The sequence below is a fragment of the Pseudopipra pipra genome, chromosome 6 (genome assembly GCF_036250125.1).
Source record: "Pseudopipra pipra isolate bDixPip1 chromosome 6, bDixPip1.hap1, whole genome shotgun sequence".
Lineage (NCBI taxonomy): Eukaryota > Metazoa > Chordata > Aves > Passeriformes > Pipridae > Pseudopipra > Pseudopipra pipra.
The window spans coordinates 24595242-24614866 of record NC_087554.1 but is presented as its reverse complement, the minus strand read 5'-3'; the positions used below and the strand labels follow the sequence as shown (position 1 = coordinate 24614866).

The following is a 19625-nucleotide window of genomic DNA, read 5'->3' as shown; positions in this document are numbered from 1 at the left end:
CACCATGGACAGGAGGTTTACAACCTCCCTTATACAAATGTAGAATCACTGAGCAAGGGTGACAGCCCCAACACATCACGGATTAGTTTTTAAAGGGAAAAAATGCTTTATTTTTTCCAGACAGAAAGTAAGTGATACAGTCCAGTCTAGTCCTGTCCTCTGCCAAGCCCACAACCTTGACTGGGCAGAGATCAGGCATAGTACTGCAGGTTGGCTTTTTTCTTTGCTTGAACCTCCAGAATTCCTTCCATGTAGTCCTCGTGGGTGAGCTCCGTAGCTCCACGGCGGAGAGCAATCATCCCCTGCCCAATGAGACAGTATTTAGAAAGGGAATGTGAGCACCACATCAGTTCCAAGTAATTACGCCACATTAGCTTTCACATTTCCCTCCCATCAGTGCTGGCTGCTGTAGAGGAGTACTTACCGCTTCAACACACACAGCCTTGCACTGGGCTCCATTGAAATCATCTGTGCAGCGAGCCAGTTCCTCATAGTTCACATCAGGGCTGATATGAGCAGAAAAGGGGAAAAAAAAGTCTAAACATGTACCAAATAAAAAAAGTAAGGCAGGGAGCTTCCTTAACCCAACAGTGAGCTCTCAACAAGTGACTGCCAACCGCTTCTCAGCCCTGAGGTACCATTGTGAGTGACAAACATAGCCCCAGAAGGCCATACCTGACATTCATTTTGCGTGAATGGATCTGCATAATTCTGGCTCTGGCCTCCTCATTAGGCATTGGGAACTCAATCTTCCGATCTAATCGTCCAGAGCGGAGCAAAGCTGGGTCCAAGATATCAACCCGGTTGGTTGCAGCAATCACCTAAGTAGAAGTAGGATCATCAGTGTGAGGCACCTGGAGAACAGGCCTCTTCTCCCCAAGGATCCAACAAGCTTCTTCCCTGGACATCGTTTTCATCCCCTGCTAGAGTGCCCTGGACCTCAGCAGCACTCCCTGCCAGATCCCAACCTTGACTTGCGTGTTGGGCTGGAAACCATCAAGTTGATTAAGCAGCTCCAGCATGGTCCTCTGCACCTCCCGATCACCAGCCTTCTCACTATCAAACCTGAGGAGGAAACAAGGGTAAAACTATCAGCATGAACCTGACCAACCTGTCCCTATGTTTTCAATCACATCAAAAGACAGAATAACTGTAGTTCATAGTCCTTGGCCAAGGGCTTCCAAATTTCTCCTTGAAAGTACAAGAGTCCTACCATGATGAGGACTGCAACTAGAATAACTGTCAGCAGCACCTGAGTCTTATTCAGTCCTTAGAGCTGAATGTGGCTTATGCTGCCCACGCCCAAGTAGTAAAGGAGGGTGAACATCTCCACGTGCCTGCTGCAGTGATCACAAAACAGTTTTATACAGCAGGAGACTATCAGATAGATATCAAGTCTCATGAATGTCACTCATGAGCTCAAGGATTGTGGCAACTGCTATGTGCAACTGTGTTTACACTCTTGTTTCTGAGTAGACCATGCTTTAAGCTAGGCTCTGCTCACATACACAGAGAAAGGGGGCTGCTCCCAAGAGCTTTACAACATGGCCTACACCTCACCTTTTAGTGCCAATGGCATCCAGTTCATCAATAAAGATGATGGAAGGAGCTTTCTCCTTCGCGAGAGCAAAAGCATCGCGTACCAGCTTAGCTCCATCACCAATGAACATCTGCACAAGTTGTGGACCCGCAAGCTTCAGGAACGTAGCCTGGGAAGTGAAAGAGAATCCTATACCTCATTTCTCAATAGGGTCAGTTACGAGTATTATAAGAAGCCCTTAATTAAAACAAGCAAGCAAGCAAACAGAAAAGAAAATCTCAGCCTTTGTAACACCCATTTGTATGTATGACCCCTCTCTCCTTGGAGGTGTTCATATTCTTTGTCAGGTACTATTCTACAGCAGCACACACTTTCAAAGGTTCCTTTTACCTTGGTCTGGGCAGCACATGCTCGAGCTAAAAGTGTCTTCCCTGTTCCTGGAGGCCCATACATAAGGACTCCTTTGGGTGGCTGTATACCCAAATTTTCAAATTTCTCCTTATGATTCATTGGCAGGACAATGGCCTCCACGAGCTACAGCAAAAGAAAAACATTAATACATAAACCCATTCTTCTCCACAGATCCAGGCTGCCTGCTTTTAAATTGAATTTCAAAGACTGTTGTCCTCCATCACACCAGAAACTATACATTAAGTATCACCTCTTGGATTTGTTTATCCAGCCCCCCGATGTCACTGTACTGCTCTGTGGGCCTCTCATCCACCTCCATGGCTTTCACCCGTGAATCATATTCAGTAGGCAGAGTCTCCAGGATCAAGTAAGAGTCTTTGTTCACCCCCTGTAAACACAAGTGCTTTGCTTTTAACAGGCCCTTCAGATAGCAATTAATAAACATGCAATCAAAGATGATTTACTAGACCTCAGGGATGCAGGAATGAGCTTTGACACTGGTGCTCAACAAATCACCACAGCTTGGCACAGTGGACAATACCACAGTTAACCTACCACATTTTAAAAGAGTGGTCCAAATTACTTACAATACAAAAGACTAGGTTTAGAAAATTTACTAGATGATCTCTGAATTTTCAGCACCTACTTTTATGTGTAAAGAACACACATCCTAAACTACTTTTCTATACTACAAATATGACTGAACCCATAATATCTTTCTAATAAAATTTTAGTAAAGAAATGGTCTTGGGGAAACATGGACAGATTTGTTTCCGTTCTAAAGGGTAAGACATATGCAATTTTCTCACTACCATCATATCTAACCATCACAACAGCATCACTCACCACCAGGTCTCCAGGCTTCAACTTCTCAGCATCAACCAACCCAATAACGGGTAGGAAATATGTCTGTAGGAAAGAAACCAAAGTAAGCAAACCCAGACGTACTAGGAGAAGGTGCTTTGCATCACTCCTCACACCTGGCTGGGGACATGGATCTTACTTGACGTGTGGAGGTCTTGATCACAGCACACTTGCCCTTTCTCTGGGAATCCAGGTCAATGTTTGCTCCATCCTCCTCCTGGTCATTGGGGTCAACATCCAGCAGCTGAAAAACAGAGTGAAAGGCTTCATGAAAATGTAAACAGGCTAGCAGAATGACCCCAGGATTAATGCTTCTAAATTACATGGAGTGGGAGAAGTAAAACTTTCCATCATCCATCAGCAGTAGAATCCTGAAAGCATTAACGCTCTCCCGTAAAAATCAATTTCTTTCTTTCCTCAAGAAGCAGCACACAACAATGCACAGAAAGACACTACAAAGTTCAGAACAAAGTAGTAGCTAATGGCAGTGATTCCTCCTCCCATAAGCAGCTCACATTAAGTTTTAAGTTCATTAAGTTTTAAAACAGTAGTACAAACCAATCCCATTTTTAAAAATAGAAAACTATCAGCATTTTTTTCCTATAATAAAAATTACTGAGTTACAAAAAGAATATGATGTAGTAACAGAGCCACTGCCTTTCATTTGTGTCACAAATGTGCTGTGTCACAAGTTTCAGAGAGCATTTCACATGCCCAAGTCTACACTTAGTGGGGCTGTGTCACCCTCTGATAGCTGCTACATACAGATGAACAGTAGCCAAAGCTGAAGGAATGACCCAGACAAGAAGTGGGCAAGTGATGTGCACTTCCAGGTCACAAACAGAAAAACCTGAAAGTCCTGGCTCCAGAAGCATCAGTAGTTTGAGAATACTCCATGTCCTGTATCACTGCTGAGCTCCCCTCCCTTTCTCCTTGTCACTATATGCTGCACACAAGTCTCATGTCACTGCAGAAGAGTCCACCACTCTCACCTCAATAACATTGGAGACAAGGTATGGCAGGGTTTTGTTCACTTTGATCTTCTCACTGTTCTCTTTGATCTTGTCTTTCATGGCCTGAAGCTCATGGGTCACTCTCAGTACTTCACTCTTCATGATCTGGAATTAGTACACAGAGAAAAGAAATAGGAATAGTATCAGAAGACAAGATAAAATTCATGTATTACTCCAAAAAGTAAACAGTTATAAAAACTAAAATCTTAGGAAACAGTGGGTATAAAAGGAAATGTAATATAAAAAGAGGAAAACCCAGAAAATTAGCCAAAACGGGTTAGGAATGCAGGCTGGTCTCTAATTAGAGAATTTCTTCCCAGTGTCACCTGGTAGCCTTAGTCTGATCAATGCATCAGCTTACTGGGTTGCAATGTGACCTAGATAACGATATGACCCAGACAAGGCAACTGTGGTTTGGTTGTGATTTTTTTAATGTATATGTACCCAGGTAACTACATATACACATGCAGGTATCCATATACACGTGCCTATTTTACAGTTATGTTTTGTAAGGGATTGGAACTAGATGATCTTTAAGGTCCCTTCCAACCCAAACCATTCCGTGATTTAGCCTGGAGAAGAGAAGTTTCCAGGGAGACCTCATGGTGGCCTTTCAGTATTTAAAGGGGTCTTGTAAGAAAGATGAGAACAGACTTTTTTTAGTAAGACCTGTTGCAATAGGACAAGGGGTAATGGTTTTAAACTTAAAAAGGGCAGATTTAAACCAGATATAAGGAAGAATTTTTTTTACAATGAGGTTAGTAAAACACTGTAACAGAGTGCAGTGGATGCTCCATTCCTGGAAACGTTCAAGGCCAGGTTGGACAGGGCTCTGAGCAACCTGGTCTAGTTGAAGATGTCCCTGCTCATTGCAGGAGGGTTGGACTAGATGACCTTTAGAGGTCCCTTCCACCCCAAACTATGATTCTACTAACTGTAAGGGAAAAAACCTATAAGAAAAGAAGTTCTGTACTCACCATCCAACAGTAAGTACGTTTATACTCAAGACTAACATACCCAATACCGGTATTTTATAGTGCTGTCTGGGTGATGCCCACATGTTTTCCTCCCTTTACTGGTTAGTCATACAGTTTGAAAACAGTTTGTGATCCCCACTGAAGTGACTGTAGCACCAAGAGGTCTCAGGAGAACTGGTCCCACCTGAATTGGTGTGATTCTGTTTCACAGGGAAATCCACTCTTCTCTGAGAAAGTATCTTTTTAAAACTCTTGATGCCTAAGCATAATACTGTGCTGTAACTCATTCACAGGACAAAACTTTTACAGCAGCCAATACAGAATCTGTTACATAAAAATGCAAAAACCTTATAAATTTGATTTAATAAAACAGACTCTAGGAAACATTCAAGGAAAACTGCATGGGAGGACGCCAATAAACATTTTGCAATTATGAAGCTCTCACTATAAAATGAAGAAGGGTACTTTTACTCCTTACTGTATTCTGTAATCTAAAAATAAGACACACATTTACCTTTACTGTCCTTACAGAATAAGAAAGTTAATAAGTCAGAATTACTTGTGGAGCCTAAAGCAGTATAAGATGAAGTTGCTCTGCTGAATTTATGAAATATTTTATCTCAATACTGCTAACATCAGGCAGCAGACAAACGTATACTAAAGTTACAACTGCTCTTTTATGCAAAATGAGTCTATCTTGATACAGGTCTATCTAGTTAATATCTTAATGAATAAACAAGACAAGAAGATGGAGTGTATTATCATGATGTTTGCAGATGACACCAAATTGATGGGCATAGTCTCAAGGGCAGGACTGCCACTCACAGGGACCTTGAGAGACTGGAGAAATAGGTACACAGGAACCTGACAAAATTCAAGGACAAATGCAGAGCCCAGTACCTGGGAAAGAAGTGCACCTTGCAATGACACAGGCTGGTGATTGGCTGGCTGGAAACCAGCTCGAGGAAATGGACCTGGGGGTGTCCATTGACAGCAAAGTGAACAGGAGCCAGCCATGTACTCTGACAGTGTGGGAAACAGCATCCCAGGCTGCACTAACAGGAGTGAAGGCAGTAGATGGAAAAAAGTGATCAGTCCCCTTTACTCAACACTCGGTCCAGTTTGGCCTGCCCCTTACAGTAAAGACATTGATAAACTGGACTGAGTTCAGCATAGAGCCACCAAGATGGATAGGGGACTGGAGCACAGCCCCTCTGAGAAGTAGCTGAGGGAAGTGGGCTTGTTCAGCTGGAGAACTACTGGGAAAGGTATTAAGAAGACTGAACCAGACACTTCACAGGAGTACAACAGACAAAGATTGAAACAAGAGACGCTCAGCCTCTGTGTAAAGCAAATCTTTATCCTCACGAGGTCTCTCAGATGGCAGCACTGAACATCCAGATAAGTGGTGCAATATCTGTCTTCAAAGGCTTTCAAGATTCAACAGGATAAAGCCCTGGGCAGCCTGGCTTACAGCTGACCCTGCTTTGAAAAGGAGCTCGGCCTGGAGGTCTTCTCAAGTCCCTTCCAACATGAACTACCCGATGATCCCACTTGTGTCTCAGGCTACAGAACAGATCTCCCGCTCCCCTGTGCCTACGAGGCAGGCAAGACCATCCAAGGCTGTGTAGAACAACCGCCCACTCAGCTTCCCGGGGCTTGCGCTCCCAGTGTTTCTACCCTCGAGAATCACCACTCCTCAATCTGCCGTTCTCGATCTAGTTAACCGCGTCTTACTTTCCGCTGCCCCGTGGCTGTGCTAAGCCCGCCCCGAGCTCCAGCAGCGTGAGGCTTCCAAGGCCGGACGGCCCAGCCCGGCCCCGCCGCGCTCCCCGGCCCGGCGGCGGCCCCGGGCCGCTACCTTGATCTCACTGTCGAGGAGGCGGGTGCGCTGCACGATCTCCTCCGTGGACATCTTCAGCACCTCCTCGCCGACGCCGTCCTGCGGGGGCACAACGGCAGCGTCACCCTCGGCTCGGCCTCGCCACATCCCCATCCCCGCCGCCCCCGGTCCCAACTCCGGTCCCTCACCTCCGACTCATCCCACACCGACGCCATTTTTCCGCCGGGCTGCGGACGCGCACCGCGCGGCGGGTTCGGAGCGGCAGATTCCGCACTGCCCTCGCCCGCTCAGGGCGGGAGGCGGCGGGACGGGCGGCTCGGGGGTCCCGCGGCCCCTTCTCTCCCTTGGCGCTGCCGCCTCCCGGACCGCGGCCCCGCGGCCCCGCCGAGCGCGGACGTGCCGAATCTGCCGGCGGGGCGGGACGGGAGCCGCCGGCGGGTCACGTGCCGTCCCCAAATCTGCTGAGTGATGGCGGCGGCGGCGCCATCCGGGGGCGGTGGGGGGGCGGTGCCCAGAGCCCGGCGGCGGAGGCAGCTGGGGCTCTCTCCCGGAGAAAGCTTTATTACAGTCAGTGCCCGTACAGAGGAGCGAGGGGGAAGGCGGCGGGGTCGGGCCGAGTCGCAGTGAGCCACGCGCAGGAGAGGCCGAGGACGCCCCCGCGGCCGCCGGTGTCCCAGCGGGGCCCGGGAGCGGCTCCGTCAGTGCCCGCGGCACCGCCGAGCCCCGCGGGCGGTCACACGTAGCCGGGTTTCACCGACAGGCGGCGGCAGTTGGGGCAGCCGCGGGTCCCGTTGGTCTGGAGGCACCTGCGAAGGGAGGAGGTCGGTTCGGGGCGGCTCCGCGGCCGGAGGCTCCCCCAGCGCCGCTCCCACGGCTATTCCACACCACAGCTCTTCCCCATGTTCCCTCCCGCCACGGCCAAATATTTGATCTCTTTCCCACCCCTTCCATGGAGGCACTTCAGCACGATCCTCTACAGCACTACGTTTCTGTGTTGCTGGAGGCAAATCCACAGGGTTCATCGGGCACTTCTTACTGCCCAGCAGTCTGATCCTAATTTTGGTGTCAGTGGGAGGCTTTGTTTTTAAATCCTTAATCTTCAGAATTAAGTGTTTTGTTACATTCATCTTCCTTCTAAAAATAAAATGATGGTACAGCTAACTTCTGTCATGGCAGTAGCACAATAACAGGCTGAACAACTTCACCTCCGTGTGTCACTAGCCAAGAGAGAAAGAGGGGACTCGGAAAAAATCCAAACTGTCCCTGGGAGAGAAGAATTGATTCCCCAAGAGGAATCAAATAAGAATCTGGACTGAATACCTACAAAGTGAGGACATTGGTGAACAATCATTTAGAGGACAGAAGTGTGAGTGTGATGGATATTATGGCTTAATCTCACTCTTCAAGGCCATGAGACTCACAGCACTGCAATGGGATCCTGCAAGGCACGGGTAAGCAAGACAGACATGTATAGGACTGTCCTACTCTGGGCATAAACAGCTCTTTCCTATGACTAATGTCATGACAACAATCTTCCAGCTAATTACTTTAAGTGGAAGAAGTGGGAACAAGGTAGTGCCTGGAGCTGGTTGTTCTTCTCCCCAATGGACTCTCCACACATGCCACAGTACAGCTCCATCTCCTCCACGCATTCATGGAACTTCACTACATGGTCACGCAGTTCTCGCTGCTGCTCCTTTGTGCGATAGATCCTTTCACACAGGCAGTGGAGCTTCAGCAGGCCAAGCTGCACATGGACGGAAACATAAGAAAAGTGAACAAGGTGAAGACAGACCAGAAACAGGAATAGGAACCACTACAGCCCCATCAGCCAACTGGAGAAACATCAGCAGAGAAAGCTGTGCAAGGGATAGGATCAGTCATAAGGACATTTGGTCTTTCAGCACTTCCTGCTATTAACCCTACTTCTGTGTCACAAAAGGTGACACCAGGTTTGAGGCACTCTGCAGCTCTTTCATCGATGGTTTTCCTGAGCTACCCACAACACACAGTGTATTTCATTTCCCTTTGCCTCCAGCCAGCACACAGCTCACTTGCTGCTCAGGGCAAAAATGTTTTTTCGAGAAGAGACTCCTAATTCTCTAGCTCTCTGCTTGTTTCATACCTCATTCTTACTGCTTCCCATTCCCCTTTGGTTATCCCACTGTGACTCCTCGCTCACTTTTCAGACTTGCACACTGATGATTATCTGTGCAACAGCCCATGAAAAAACAAAGCAAGTCCCAAGCATTGACTGATTAATACAGACATGTTAATAGGTGATAACAAGTCTGGATACTTTAATACTTGACTTCTCATGGTGCCTGAGAGAAGACTATGAACAGTGCTGAAGAGAAGCTGTAGGATCCTACCTTGTTCCCTAGTCCCTCTGCCAGCTCCTGTGCCTTTTCAATGCTTTCCAGAGCCTGTGAATGGAGAATGTGCATCATCAGTTCTCAGTCTAATATATCAAAACCAGACTTGTATGAATGTCCTGTGGGAATTATTAAAAGAGGTACAGAGTAAAATTTGGATAAACAAGCATCACTGCAACTCTGGAGATGCAAGATAGGTGTCTGGCAGATTTCCCTCCCCTCCCAAAAGTTAATGAGAAAAGCTTAGTTTCTAGAAGACCACAAATAATCCAAGAGCTACATTTATGTTCCAGCCACACAGTGCAAATATTGGCAGAGGCTGGTGTTTCCAAGCAGAGACAATATAGACTTATTTAAACTCAGTGACACATGATCATTGGGGTTGGGATGGAGCACAAGCAAAGCAAGCCTTTTCCCCATCCTACCTTACAGGCTCATTAATCGTTGGGCAACTCCAATTTCACTTGTACAAGAGACGAGGAAAGGGATCAGCAGCACCAATACATCATGCTCATCCATGTTTTCCCTGCTGTTCATATATCCACTTTGCCTTACTTACACATAGTGTGATGTAGGAGTGTTCTGCTATCCATGTTTTAAATCTGAAGGAAATATTTAGCATAGCAGCTGTCATACCAAATGAATCCCTACTTTCCCCTAGTTGTCACAGTGTTCCTTGATCATTAGTCTCTCTTCTCCAGAACTATAGAGATCTGCTTCATATTTGTTCAAGGGGAAGAAGAGGTCTCCCTTGTGATGGAGTAGTTTTCAGGAGGAACATTATAAAATTCTTACCCTATAATTCGGCATTACTGCTATTCTAGAAGAAGAGGACCAGATGAGATGAAAAAATGCACTGTGAATGCAGAGAAGATGGCATTAGACCTGTGGTGGCAGTGACAGCCTAGTATAAGGAACTTTTAGAAGAGGGAAGCAGGAATTGAAGGCTAGCATGGAGAGCATAACTGAGGACTGTGCCAAGGAAGACTCAGTGTTTACTGGGAAACCTTGAAATTAATGACTGACTAAGAATCAAAGCGAAGCATGGCAGGGTGGGGGGGGAGGGAGAAGAGATCTTGACAAGTCCAGGGGACAGTTTATCTTGGACAGAAATATGAGATTGCACAAGAATGAGGGCAAGCAAGCTGTGAGAGCAACCTGGGAGGATCTGCAATAGTATTGACTACATGCAAATGAAATGGACTAACTGGCCAAGGAGATCAGGAAGATGGAGGAAGCTAGGACAAGAATAGGGACTCTGCAAGTGGAAAGTTAGCAAATTGCTTTATTAGGTAACTGGGATGGGAAGCATAAGAAATGGAAACTGGGACTGGCAAGTTGAAGGACAGGCTTGAGTGAGTATTCAGGGCTGTGACCTCTAAGGAGGCCACATTTGGGCAACAGGCTTAAGGTCTCTGACCCACCAGGGCAAACTTCCCTCTAATGCCTGTAACAGAATATAAGATTCATCCATTGTCTTCTTCTGAGGGTTTTGGTGACATTAGGGTTCTGTGCAATGCTGTCACCATGCTCTCACAAGTGAGAGCTGCTTCTGATGTCAGAATGGTAGCAGCTGGAGGTGGGATCAGCAGCTGTAAGAGTTTGATGAGTGCTCTGAATATTATCTTCTGTAGAGGCCTACCTGCTGTGTCCTGTCCCATTCTTTTGACACTGAGAAAACTTTTTAAGTCTACAGTTTCTTCTTCTGTTGCTAACACAGTGTTTACTCACTGAGATTGCACAGTGTGTCTCACCCAGCTGATTCCCTGTTGTAGGCAACTCAAATGCTGACTGCACCTTGAACTTGTCTTTTCTGACAGACATATACTTGACATCCTGGTATCTGGGATGCCTCATTTGAGCTAAAATTCTTTGTGTCTCAATATGAGTGATAAGACCAAATCTTCATTGTGTCTAGACTGAAACCAGCATCTGCGCAGGTCTATTCCAGGTTGTTCAGCACTAGTTTCAGCAGTAACCTTTGAGCATTTAACTCTGTGGCTAAATAATGATCCTGCAGTACAATGTGCTGCATCTAGTGCAATCTGGACTATAGCACACATACATGGCCTAAGCATTTTCAAAATAAGTAACTTCATCCCCTTGCTCTATATTGACTGGTTGTCTATTCCCAAATGACTTTCTGCTCTCATTTCTCTGTTTCACATCAGAGTTTATAGGTTTAAAGCTTCTCCAGGAATTTGATGCCACATTTGCCTATGAAGCACATGGTGGAGCTGTAGAGCTGTCTAAACATCATCACTAGCACATCAATGAGCTTAGTAATATAACTAAAAAGTAGACAGAGGAATCTATTTCAGAGTATAAGGCTTTCTTCCTCCAATGCTGGTTTTTCAGTGTAGTGCTTAAAGTCATCACAATTGACTTATGAGGCAATTCTGTAATTTAGCAGCCTGACTCAGAATGGATGTTCCTACTATTAGTAACAAATTCCTGGCTGAGAGAGACCATTCAGAGAAATGTAACTGTACAAGCAACAGACTCCATTGATAGAACTAAGGAGTACAGGTCTCTCCTGAACTGCACCCCATCAAAGTGCAGACTATACGCTCCAGTCTTGTCTAACAAACTTCTGTAGAACCAAGTTTGTAACTGACCTTGTCCAGCTCCTTCTGAATCATCCAGCACTTAGTCACTCCTAGCAGCACCTGGATCAGGCCCAGGCGGTTTCCAATCTCTGTCATGATGCTCATGGAAGAATCATACCGAGGAAAGGCTGTCTGCAGAAGCAGGGAGGAAAACACCTGTTTTGCTATGGCCTGCTTTTCATACCCTCTTGCTACTCCCTACTCCCTCTATCCTTCCTGGCAGGAAAGAGCTGTACCTGCACGTCTTTGCGACTGCGATGGATATCTGCAAAGCACAGCAGACACAGCGCTTGCAGTGGCCGGTCACCATGCTGCAGGGCAATCTTCATGGACTCCTGAAAGAAATTGTCTTTGGTCAGTAGAAGAGCTTATTCCTCGTTCAAAACAGCAGGGCTGGGACCGTGCACTCTGGCCACTGAAAGATCAGCTCCAAAGAAATGGCAAAATGGCACCACCTTTTAAGGTATTGAAAGTCTTTTTCTCATGTTCCCAGCCAAGGGCCATTTGTAAACCCAAATTTTGAAGCACCCTGGGCTACTGAAACCACAGCTCTAAGGCTGGGAGGCAGCAGGAACATCTAGAGTCAAGAGAGCTCAGTGGCTGCCCGCACCCTGTACCTCACAGCAGTCCATGGCATCGGCCAGGCGCCCCAGCTTCCTGTAGGCCACGGCCATGTGATACTGGCTCATTGCACGGTACTTCAAGCTCCAGCCCTTTCCGTAATCATTCACCAGCTCAGCTGCTTTACATGGGAAGAACAAGGCTTTCTCGTAGTCCTGTAATGCAGACAAGCAGACAGACAGCAGTCACAGCAAGAATAAAGCAAAAAGGAAACAAGAAAAAAACCCCAACTTTACTAACAATGCAGCATCTAGCAGATTTCTGTACACCTTTAAACTTGTTCTGCTCCTCTTCCGCAGGCTGTATTTCAGTGGATCTTAAACTGTGAAAGGTGGAATTGCCATATATTGAATTCATATTATTCTCTGGATTCAGGACACTGGGGTAATGACCCAGCAAATGAATTTGATGTAGTATGCCATCAGCTTTACTCTGCAGGAACCATTTATCCTCCTCTGTAACCAAAGGCTGAAAACTTTCTCTGCTCTTACATCTTCTTTGCTTTCAACATTTACATGGAGCCTTCATGTTCTTCATAGGTGAGTTGAGATCTCCCAAAAGCTGGTTATCCATCATTGCAGGAAACAGGAATTAAGAATCATGGCCTCACCCAATTCATAATAAGAAATAATACATTTCATTCTCAAGCATCTTTTTGAATTAGAATAATTTTAGAAATAAATCTTATTTTGCAATAATTATGTAAAACTTATCTAAATATCTAAAACCATTCTCAAGTTATGAGACTGCAGAAGTGAAAAAGTCCTCATTTTTTTTTAATTCTCCACAATGCACAAAGGAAATCTAAACTTTAAAATTTCCTTTCTCCTTTCTTATTTCATACTTGAAAAGTATCCAGCACAATGTTATTTTTTTTTATTTTGGGTATTATAAGGGAAGGTTACTTATAGTTTTCCACAATTCAGTTGTTGAGTGTTTAATTAACAAAAATCAAGACTTAGTGAGAAAAACCTACTTGTTGCTGTTTGTAATAGAAATTAGAACTGCCAAATCACCTCCGTGCTCAGTTCCTGCCTGGTTTTACCTACAGCTGCTTCCTGGCAGCTATTTGCCTACAACAGTGGTAGACATAGAGAATCCATGAGTTCTGGCTGCCAGCTCTGTGTGCAGACAGTATCTTCTCTGATGTGATCTTCTTTGAAGCTGAGTTTGATCTTTTCAACACATATTCACAGCTGCTTCTGCTGTGCTGTATAAACATGCATCCTTACTGTGAACCAAGAGTACTCCTGATGATTTTACAAAGGGATTTTAGCTTACAGTGTTCTCTCAGTACTTCACTTCCTATAGGAAAGACATAAGCTGAAATTCACACTATTTCCTATTCTTTCCTGAATCCATGAGACAGTCACCCCTCTGTCCCTTTGGTTACCGCACCTTTATCTGGGTATAGAAGTTCCCGAGGCTGCAGCAGACTCGACACTCCAGCATCTTGTCATCGTTGTTGTGTGCGTAGCGCAGAGCTTTCTCAAAGCACTCCAAAGCTTTCTGGAAAATGCTGAGGCCCAAGAAGGCATTGCCCATGCTGAGGCTCACCTGGCCATTCAGCTGCAGGCTCACAGTGGTACCCTGCATGTTCAGGCATGTCTTACAGTAAGAGATTGTTTTCTGGAATTCACAGAGTTTCTCATTGCTGCGAGCCAGGTTTAGGTAGCTCTCTGTAAGGTAATCTGGGTCTTCCAGCTCCCGTGCTGTGTCAATCTGTACCACTGCAAACTTTAAGCAGAGAAGACAGTGTTTATAAAAATGTGTAGTTTATTTAAATACAGCTCAAGCAGCCACAGAGTAGCACCCTATACTGGAGAAGAGGCTCATCTCTGAGCAGGGCAGATCAATCAGCACAGACTGAGAAGCATCATATGCATTGAGCAGTTATCTGGTGGTTTAAAAGGCCTCTGAACACTGAAGAAACCTCTCTGTCTCTCCACACAGTCTCTGGGGCAGGGAAGATGAACTAGGCTAGTGGCTAGTGCAAGAAAGTTGTTAAATGGCCCTAAAGAGAAGCAGGTGAAGCAGGAAACATCTGACACAATGCACCTCAGTTTTCTTTCGCTCAGGTTAATGTATTCCACTTCCTCTGACATTCTTAAGTTATTAGTCTATTAATAAAAGAAAGCAAGTGAGCTACTTCTATAATGACTTTTTTCCCCAATAAATTGCAGTCTTGACAGTTTTTGTTCTATAACCTTCAGGATTCATTGCATACTGTTCTTTTAAATTCATTGCTCTCTGTTCTCTAAAAAGAAGTCTTTTTCTTTCAGACTGCAAACTCTTCTAAGCAGTGACTTGTGTTTTGTGATGAAACAAGCACACTGCAGGCTTGAATTAGTACCAGTAGCAAACGTAAATATTTAGCAATTTTCATTAGAGATTATAAATTAGGTTTATGGATATCAATTCCCAAGGGAATCAATTACTTCTTTTTTGTATAGGGGTAGCACATAATAATTTAAGTTACTAGAACAGTTTACATTCTTCACAAAAAACCCACCCAAAACAACAAACAAACTGAAAAAACCAAACCCCACCAACTATAAATTGGGTATGTTTAGGTTTGTACATCTTCTTAGTTTCCCTAGTTTAGGAAGGCTGCTGTGTGGATCCACTGATGTGCGTTAGCTCAGCTTCCCCACATTCCCTTACCTTTGCACAAGTTCTTCATTATTTGCTGATTGCCACAGCTTCTCTTTTCTTGGTGTGAAGTAATTTTTCTCTCAAAAAGAGGTTGAGCATCACAACCCTGCTTAAATCTCTGTTTACTTCACACCTTTAATTCTGACTCCTTTTCTCCTGTTATTTCCTTGCTCAATGACTTATTGCTTAAGTTCTTCTTTCCTTATCTTTGGTCACTTGCTGCATAAAATCTTTGGTTTGACTGAAGCCGTTTTGCCTTCCTAACACTAGGAAGAACTATAATTCACCTACCCTGATCCCACTTTCTTTCGTCTTCTCAGGTAACAAATCGATGTTCAGGTATACTGAGTCCACTCCTTTGCTTTGCTTTTTTTTTCTGTGAAGCTCTCAGTATTTCCTTCAGGTAGCTACATCTTACCTTTTTTCCTTCTCTCTTCCCTAATCAGTCTGTTGCTTCTGCCACTACTTAACACAATTGTTTGTCTTCATATGTTCTTCAAGTATATTAATACCCCTCTTCTCTTATTTATCCTAAGTATTTGGTTTTGGTATAGGTCTTTGACATGTCTATGGGTTTACTAGTAAGATGTGCCCCCCTCCACTCCAATTCTAAACAGAGCTATCAAAAACTTTTCAATGAGATGTAGACACCTGCTGACATTCTGGGTTGAACACCTGTTTGGTTTCCCACAGACACCCCCTTCCCCTTTTGCTCTAAATGCTGAATGACTACCAGTCTGGTAAGTGGCAACCAAAACCATCAGGACAAGAATATCAAGGCCCTTTAGCAAGACCCTATTTCAGGCTGGGATAGTTTCTTAAGACTGTTACAACATCCTCTTGACTTGTCTTATAGATTCTTGAGTCGCCCTCCCAAATGCTGCCTGCTGCTCTCTATATGCATCCTGTTACTTCTCAGATCCTCAGATCTCACATCAGTTTCTTTTTGTTTATATACTTAAACTGTTTATCCTCATGCTCTTGAATGTAACTTCAGCTTCTTTTTACCACTCTTCCATCAAGCCCCCATCCCTCTTTCTTTCTTTCTTCTATGCTGTCCTGACAACCAGGAGCCACTCTCTGACCTCAACTGTCAGAAATCTCCTGGAGTGTCTGAACTGCCCCACCAAAAAAGCATCATCTTTTCTCTCTTAATTAGCCCCCTTTTTTTACTAACTGTAATAATAAAAAAAGCACCCTAATGTAAGATCTATCTTAGATATCAGACAGAAGCTGAACAAGATAACAGACCTGTTTCCACAAGACTGGTGCTTATCCTACAGAATCCACTTGGAGATCTCTTTTTACACTGACATACACAATACAGCTTGAAGTGGAGCAAAGGCCCTGTTTTCATACCTTTTCCTGAAGCCTGATAACACGGTGTGGCTGTTTGTGGGAAATAAATCAAGAAAGGTCTCCATGATCAACTGGAGAACCTAAATAACCCAGGAATCCCAAGGGACCAGACCCAGTGAAAAATAGTATTCTGTGTATCTTGTGGGCTGGAGTTACTGGTCAGCACAGTGATTACAGCACCCACAAGATGCACTTAATAGCTGGTATTTTCTGTTACATACAAAATACTCCCCCCACCCCATGATTTCAGGTTCTAATCTCCAGCCACATTCCATAGTGGGTGCGACACAATGGCATGCATTCACCTCCAGTTTACCTTACCTTCAGCATGTCTTTGTATCTGCCCATCTCTGCATGAGCAGTGATGAGGCAACCCAAAACCCGAAACCTGCCAGCAGGATCCGCAGACTTCTCCAAAACCCTCATCCAGACTCGCAGGGCCTTTTCGGTCTGATTAGACTGATAAAGATGAAGTCCTTTCTCTATCTGGTGCTTTGTCTGGTCCTGACCCATCTCCCATGCATTAAAAAGCCTCATACACTAACCTCTAAGGACAGCAAAAAGGAAGTGCTTACAAGAGAACACAACTTAAAATGCCCCACTGGAGGAGGGCAGGTTGTGTGCTCAGAAGGCCCGGAGCCGTAGAAGCCCAGCCATGTCAGGGGGCTGGAGCTGTGGTAGGCAATGGCAAGAACTGGTTGCTCCCAAATCCAGTAGGCAAAGATCTTCCTCACTAGGGCTCCATCAGTGCATTTGCCTGTCCAATCTCATAAACAAAGACGAAAAGCACAACAGGGAGAGAAAGAGAAAAATCTCAAGCGACAGGAGTGAAACTCAATCTGAGCAGTCAGTGCTGGTCTCCTCCCCATTGGCTGCAGCTGCTCCTGCCAGTCTGGCTCACGTGGCTCCCAGGAATGCTAGTCAGGCTTCTCAGCTCCCAAGGTCACAGTGTGCCAACTGCCCACCCCTGCCCACCAATATGCAGCTTATAAATACCCCAGGGAGAGACAATTGGCTGCAGTAACAGGGATGCCTCAGTTGTCTCTTTCCTCTCTCTCTGGCCATCTCCTTTGACATGCACTGCTGGTGGTGGGCTAGCCTAGGAGCTAGCAGACTCAGGTAGAATAGTAGGAAATATACAGAATAGTAGGAAAAATACATGCCTTTTTGTCAGGTATGAACTAGATGACTGCACTTGCAACAATGTGTCTGATACTTTGCTAGGCACAAAATTCAGCCTCCCTTTTGAAGACCTCAGCTGTAAACATGGACTGTTTCTGTGGACACAGGTCACAGATTTGCTGCAAATACAGGACTGACTTCCTAATTTCAGAGACAAGAAGCTAACAATTTTGAAAACCTTTATTCTTGATTGACTGTTGCTTCCTGCCATCAGATGCCTGTGGCAGTCATCCAAGAGTTTCTAACAGAAGTTGTCAAAGGCACTGCTGAAATTCCGCATCCAGAACTTGCTGATCTTTCATGATGAATGACAATGAAGACACAGAGCAACAGATTTCTGCACTTTCTGACTGCATGAGAGAGTTCTTAGCCCAAGTAGAATATAGCTTCAATTTTCCCACACTCCGCTGAAAAAGTAAAAATTAGACTGGTTCCTCTAGGAGTCAAGTTTCATACCCTTATTGATGTGCTGCATTTTTAATGGCCACAGCCTTGGTTGTCTATAGATTTACTCTGTCCTTCCTTAGAAGATACACCAAACCTGGGGGTGGGAGGGTGGGTGGAGAATGCCTCAGGGATATCTAATGTTTTTTCAATACAGAAGTCCCAGGAACCTGGTTTGGGATCCTTTCACTATGTAAAGAGAAGCAATTGCAATTTGGAGTTTTAACAACAGACCCACTTGCAAAAGCAGGCATGTCTCCAGCTGCCTCCCTGCTTCTATGTGAATTTGGTGGCGGTTCTTCCCCAAGCACAGGTAAATAGCAGCAGAATTACCTCATAGGACACCAATCAGACCATCCCGGCCTGTGTCAACACAAACCCAAGGTTGCCTTCCTGAGGTAAAATCCCCAAGGAAAGCAGGACACAAAATAAGGAGCCACAGTCTACCTCGAGGCTTTAGATCATAGGAGTTATGATCTTAAGAGATTACATCCGTACCTTTATCCAAAATTTCTTCAGAAAAAATATTTTAAAAAGAAAAGCATATTAAATTGTAGAAAGTTTTACTGCAATCAGACTGATTCTCTTTTGGGAGCTTATATATACTATGATATTTGCATCATTTAATTTAGCACTGTTTTTCAGAGAGGGAATGTGCTAGATGATGTTTCAGCATAGACTATGTGTACTCTCAAACTATGGAAGTAGAAACTGTGGAAAAAAAATCTACAAAAGCTGAAGAAAAATAACAGTGAGCACAGCTGGTTAATGTGTAAAGATCACTTCAGCAGCACCATTAAATTATTATCTAGGTACTTTATAGATTTTAAGACTCCCATGGAAGTCCAATTCAGAATTTTAAAAAGTCTCTCTTCCCTGCAGTAATTTTTATATTTCCCTCTAGGGGTGGGTGGTGGGATGGAGACAAGATCCTGAAGATCAATCCCCACGGAAAGCATTGATAATGGTGAGGCCATCAAGTTAAGAGGCCAGGAAAGCAACATTGGAGCCTGCTATGTAACAGAATCAAGCCAGGACTTAAGAAGGGGGGGAAAAAAAATTCTTTGCTAGATCACACTACTTTGCAAAATTAACCTTCCACAAGTGACCTGCCTGTAACTCAAACTCATCCTGACGCTTTTGGACCACACAGCAAAGCACTGCTCCTTCTCCATACAGCACAGCCAAAGCTAACAGAGGATGCCTTGCAGCCTGACAAAACCCATCTAACAAGAAATATCTGTCCTGCATTTTGTTAATCACACTGGACTTCCTCGCTTTTGAGATCCCTATGAAACAGTGCTTAGTCTCTTTGGAATCAACTCACAACTCACATGTTGAGATAAAAACTTACCCTAGTAAAATAAGGGCTAGATCCATCAAGTTCAAACTGGTCATCTTCAAAAACCAGGAAGATGCTCTGAGATATGGAACATACCACTCTGAACCTAGTGCCTACCTAAATAAGGAGGGATTAAAGATTGACACTGATTGCCTGTAGTGCTTCAAAAAAGTAATGGCATCAGTCTGTGGTTCAAGACAGCTCTAGTTCATACAAGATTCAGGTACAGCTTCTACAGTAAACGATCCCCAGTTTCTTCTCAAGACCTGCAAATAAATAAGCCTGAATGGTGCCTAAAAACACCAAATTATGGAATCTCACCTGTCATGCAGCAGAGCATGCAGTGTGGCTAATCATGCGTTCACTTCTTCAGAGTGACCACACTGAGCT

The 19625-nt window shown here is 44.7% G+C and overlaps 2 protein-coding genes and 1 long non-coding RNA gene across 3 annotated transcripts; 1 reads left to right on the top strand and 2 right to left on the bottom strand.

Moving 5' to 3' along the window:
- Window positions 1-82: 82 nt before the first annotated feature.
- Window positions 83-7084, bottom strand: PSMC3 (proteasome 26S subunit, ATPase 3). The gene is made up of 12 exons (XM_064657869.1): window positions 6837-7084; window positions 6667-6747; window positions 3808-3933; window positions 2955-3059; window positions 2798-2860; window positions 2202-2339; window positions 1931-2074; window positions 1561-1709; window positions 969-1065; window positions 676-821; window positions 425-506; window positions 83-302 (listed from the first exon to the last, which is right to left on the bottom strand). The coding sequence occupies exons 1-12, from the start codon at window positions 6861-6863 to the stop codon at window positions 192-194; spliced, it is 1269 nt and encodes a 422-aa protein (XP_064513939.1). The 5' UTR covers window positions 6864-7084; the 3' UTR covers window positions 83-191.
- Window positions 7085-7364: 280 nt separating this feature from the next.
- On the bottom strand, window positions 7365-16804 carry RAPSN (receptor associated protein of the synapse). The gene is made up of 8 exons (XM_064657871.1): window positions 16589-16804; window positions 13652-13990; window positions 12250-12408; window positions 11869-11967; window positions 11642-11764; window positions 9021-9074; window positions 8196-8395; window positions 7365-7454 (listed from the first exon to the last, which is right to left on the bottom strand). Exons 1-8 carry the CDS (start codon window positions 16802-16804, stop codon window positions 7382-7384), a joined length of 1263 nt encoding a protein of 420 aa, XP_064513941.1. The 3' UTR covers window positions 7365-7381.
- On the top strand, window positions 12407-17891 carry LOC135415734 (uncharacterized). The gene is made up of 2 exons (XR_010431252.1): window positions 12407-12792; window positions 14536-17891. It is a non-coding gene; the product is annotated as an uncharacterized LOC135415734 (long non-coding RNA).
- Window positions 17892-19625: the final 1734 nt, after the last annotated feature.

Coding starts and splice junctions, on each gene's coding strand:
- RAPSN (XM_064657871.1), bottom strand. CDS start 16,804: ATGAGGCTTTTTAATGCATGGGAGATGGGTCAGGACCAGACAAAGCAC. Junction 13,991..16,588: donor GATACAAAGACATGCTGAAG/GTAAGGTAAACT, acceptor CTCTGCTTAAAG/TTTGCAGTGGTACAGATTGA. Junction 9,075..11,641: donor TTCAGAAGGAGCTGGACAAG/GTCAGTTACAAA, acceptor CTCCATTCACAG/GCTCTGGAAAGCATTGAAAA.
- PSMC3 (XM_064657869.1), bottom strand. CDS start 6,863: ATGGCGTCGGTGTGGGATGAGTCGGAG. Junction 3,060..3,807: donor TTGTCTCCAATGTTATTGAG/GTGAGAGTGGTG, acceptor TCTGTTTTTCAG/CTGCTGGATGTTGACCCCAA. Junction 1,710..1,930: donor CATGTGCTGCCCAGACCAAG/GTAAAAGGAACC, acceptor TTCACTTCCCAG/GCTACGTTCCTGAAGCTTGC.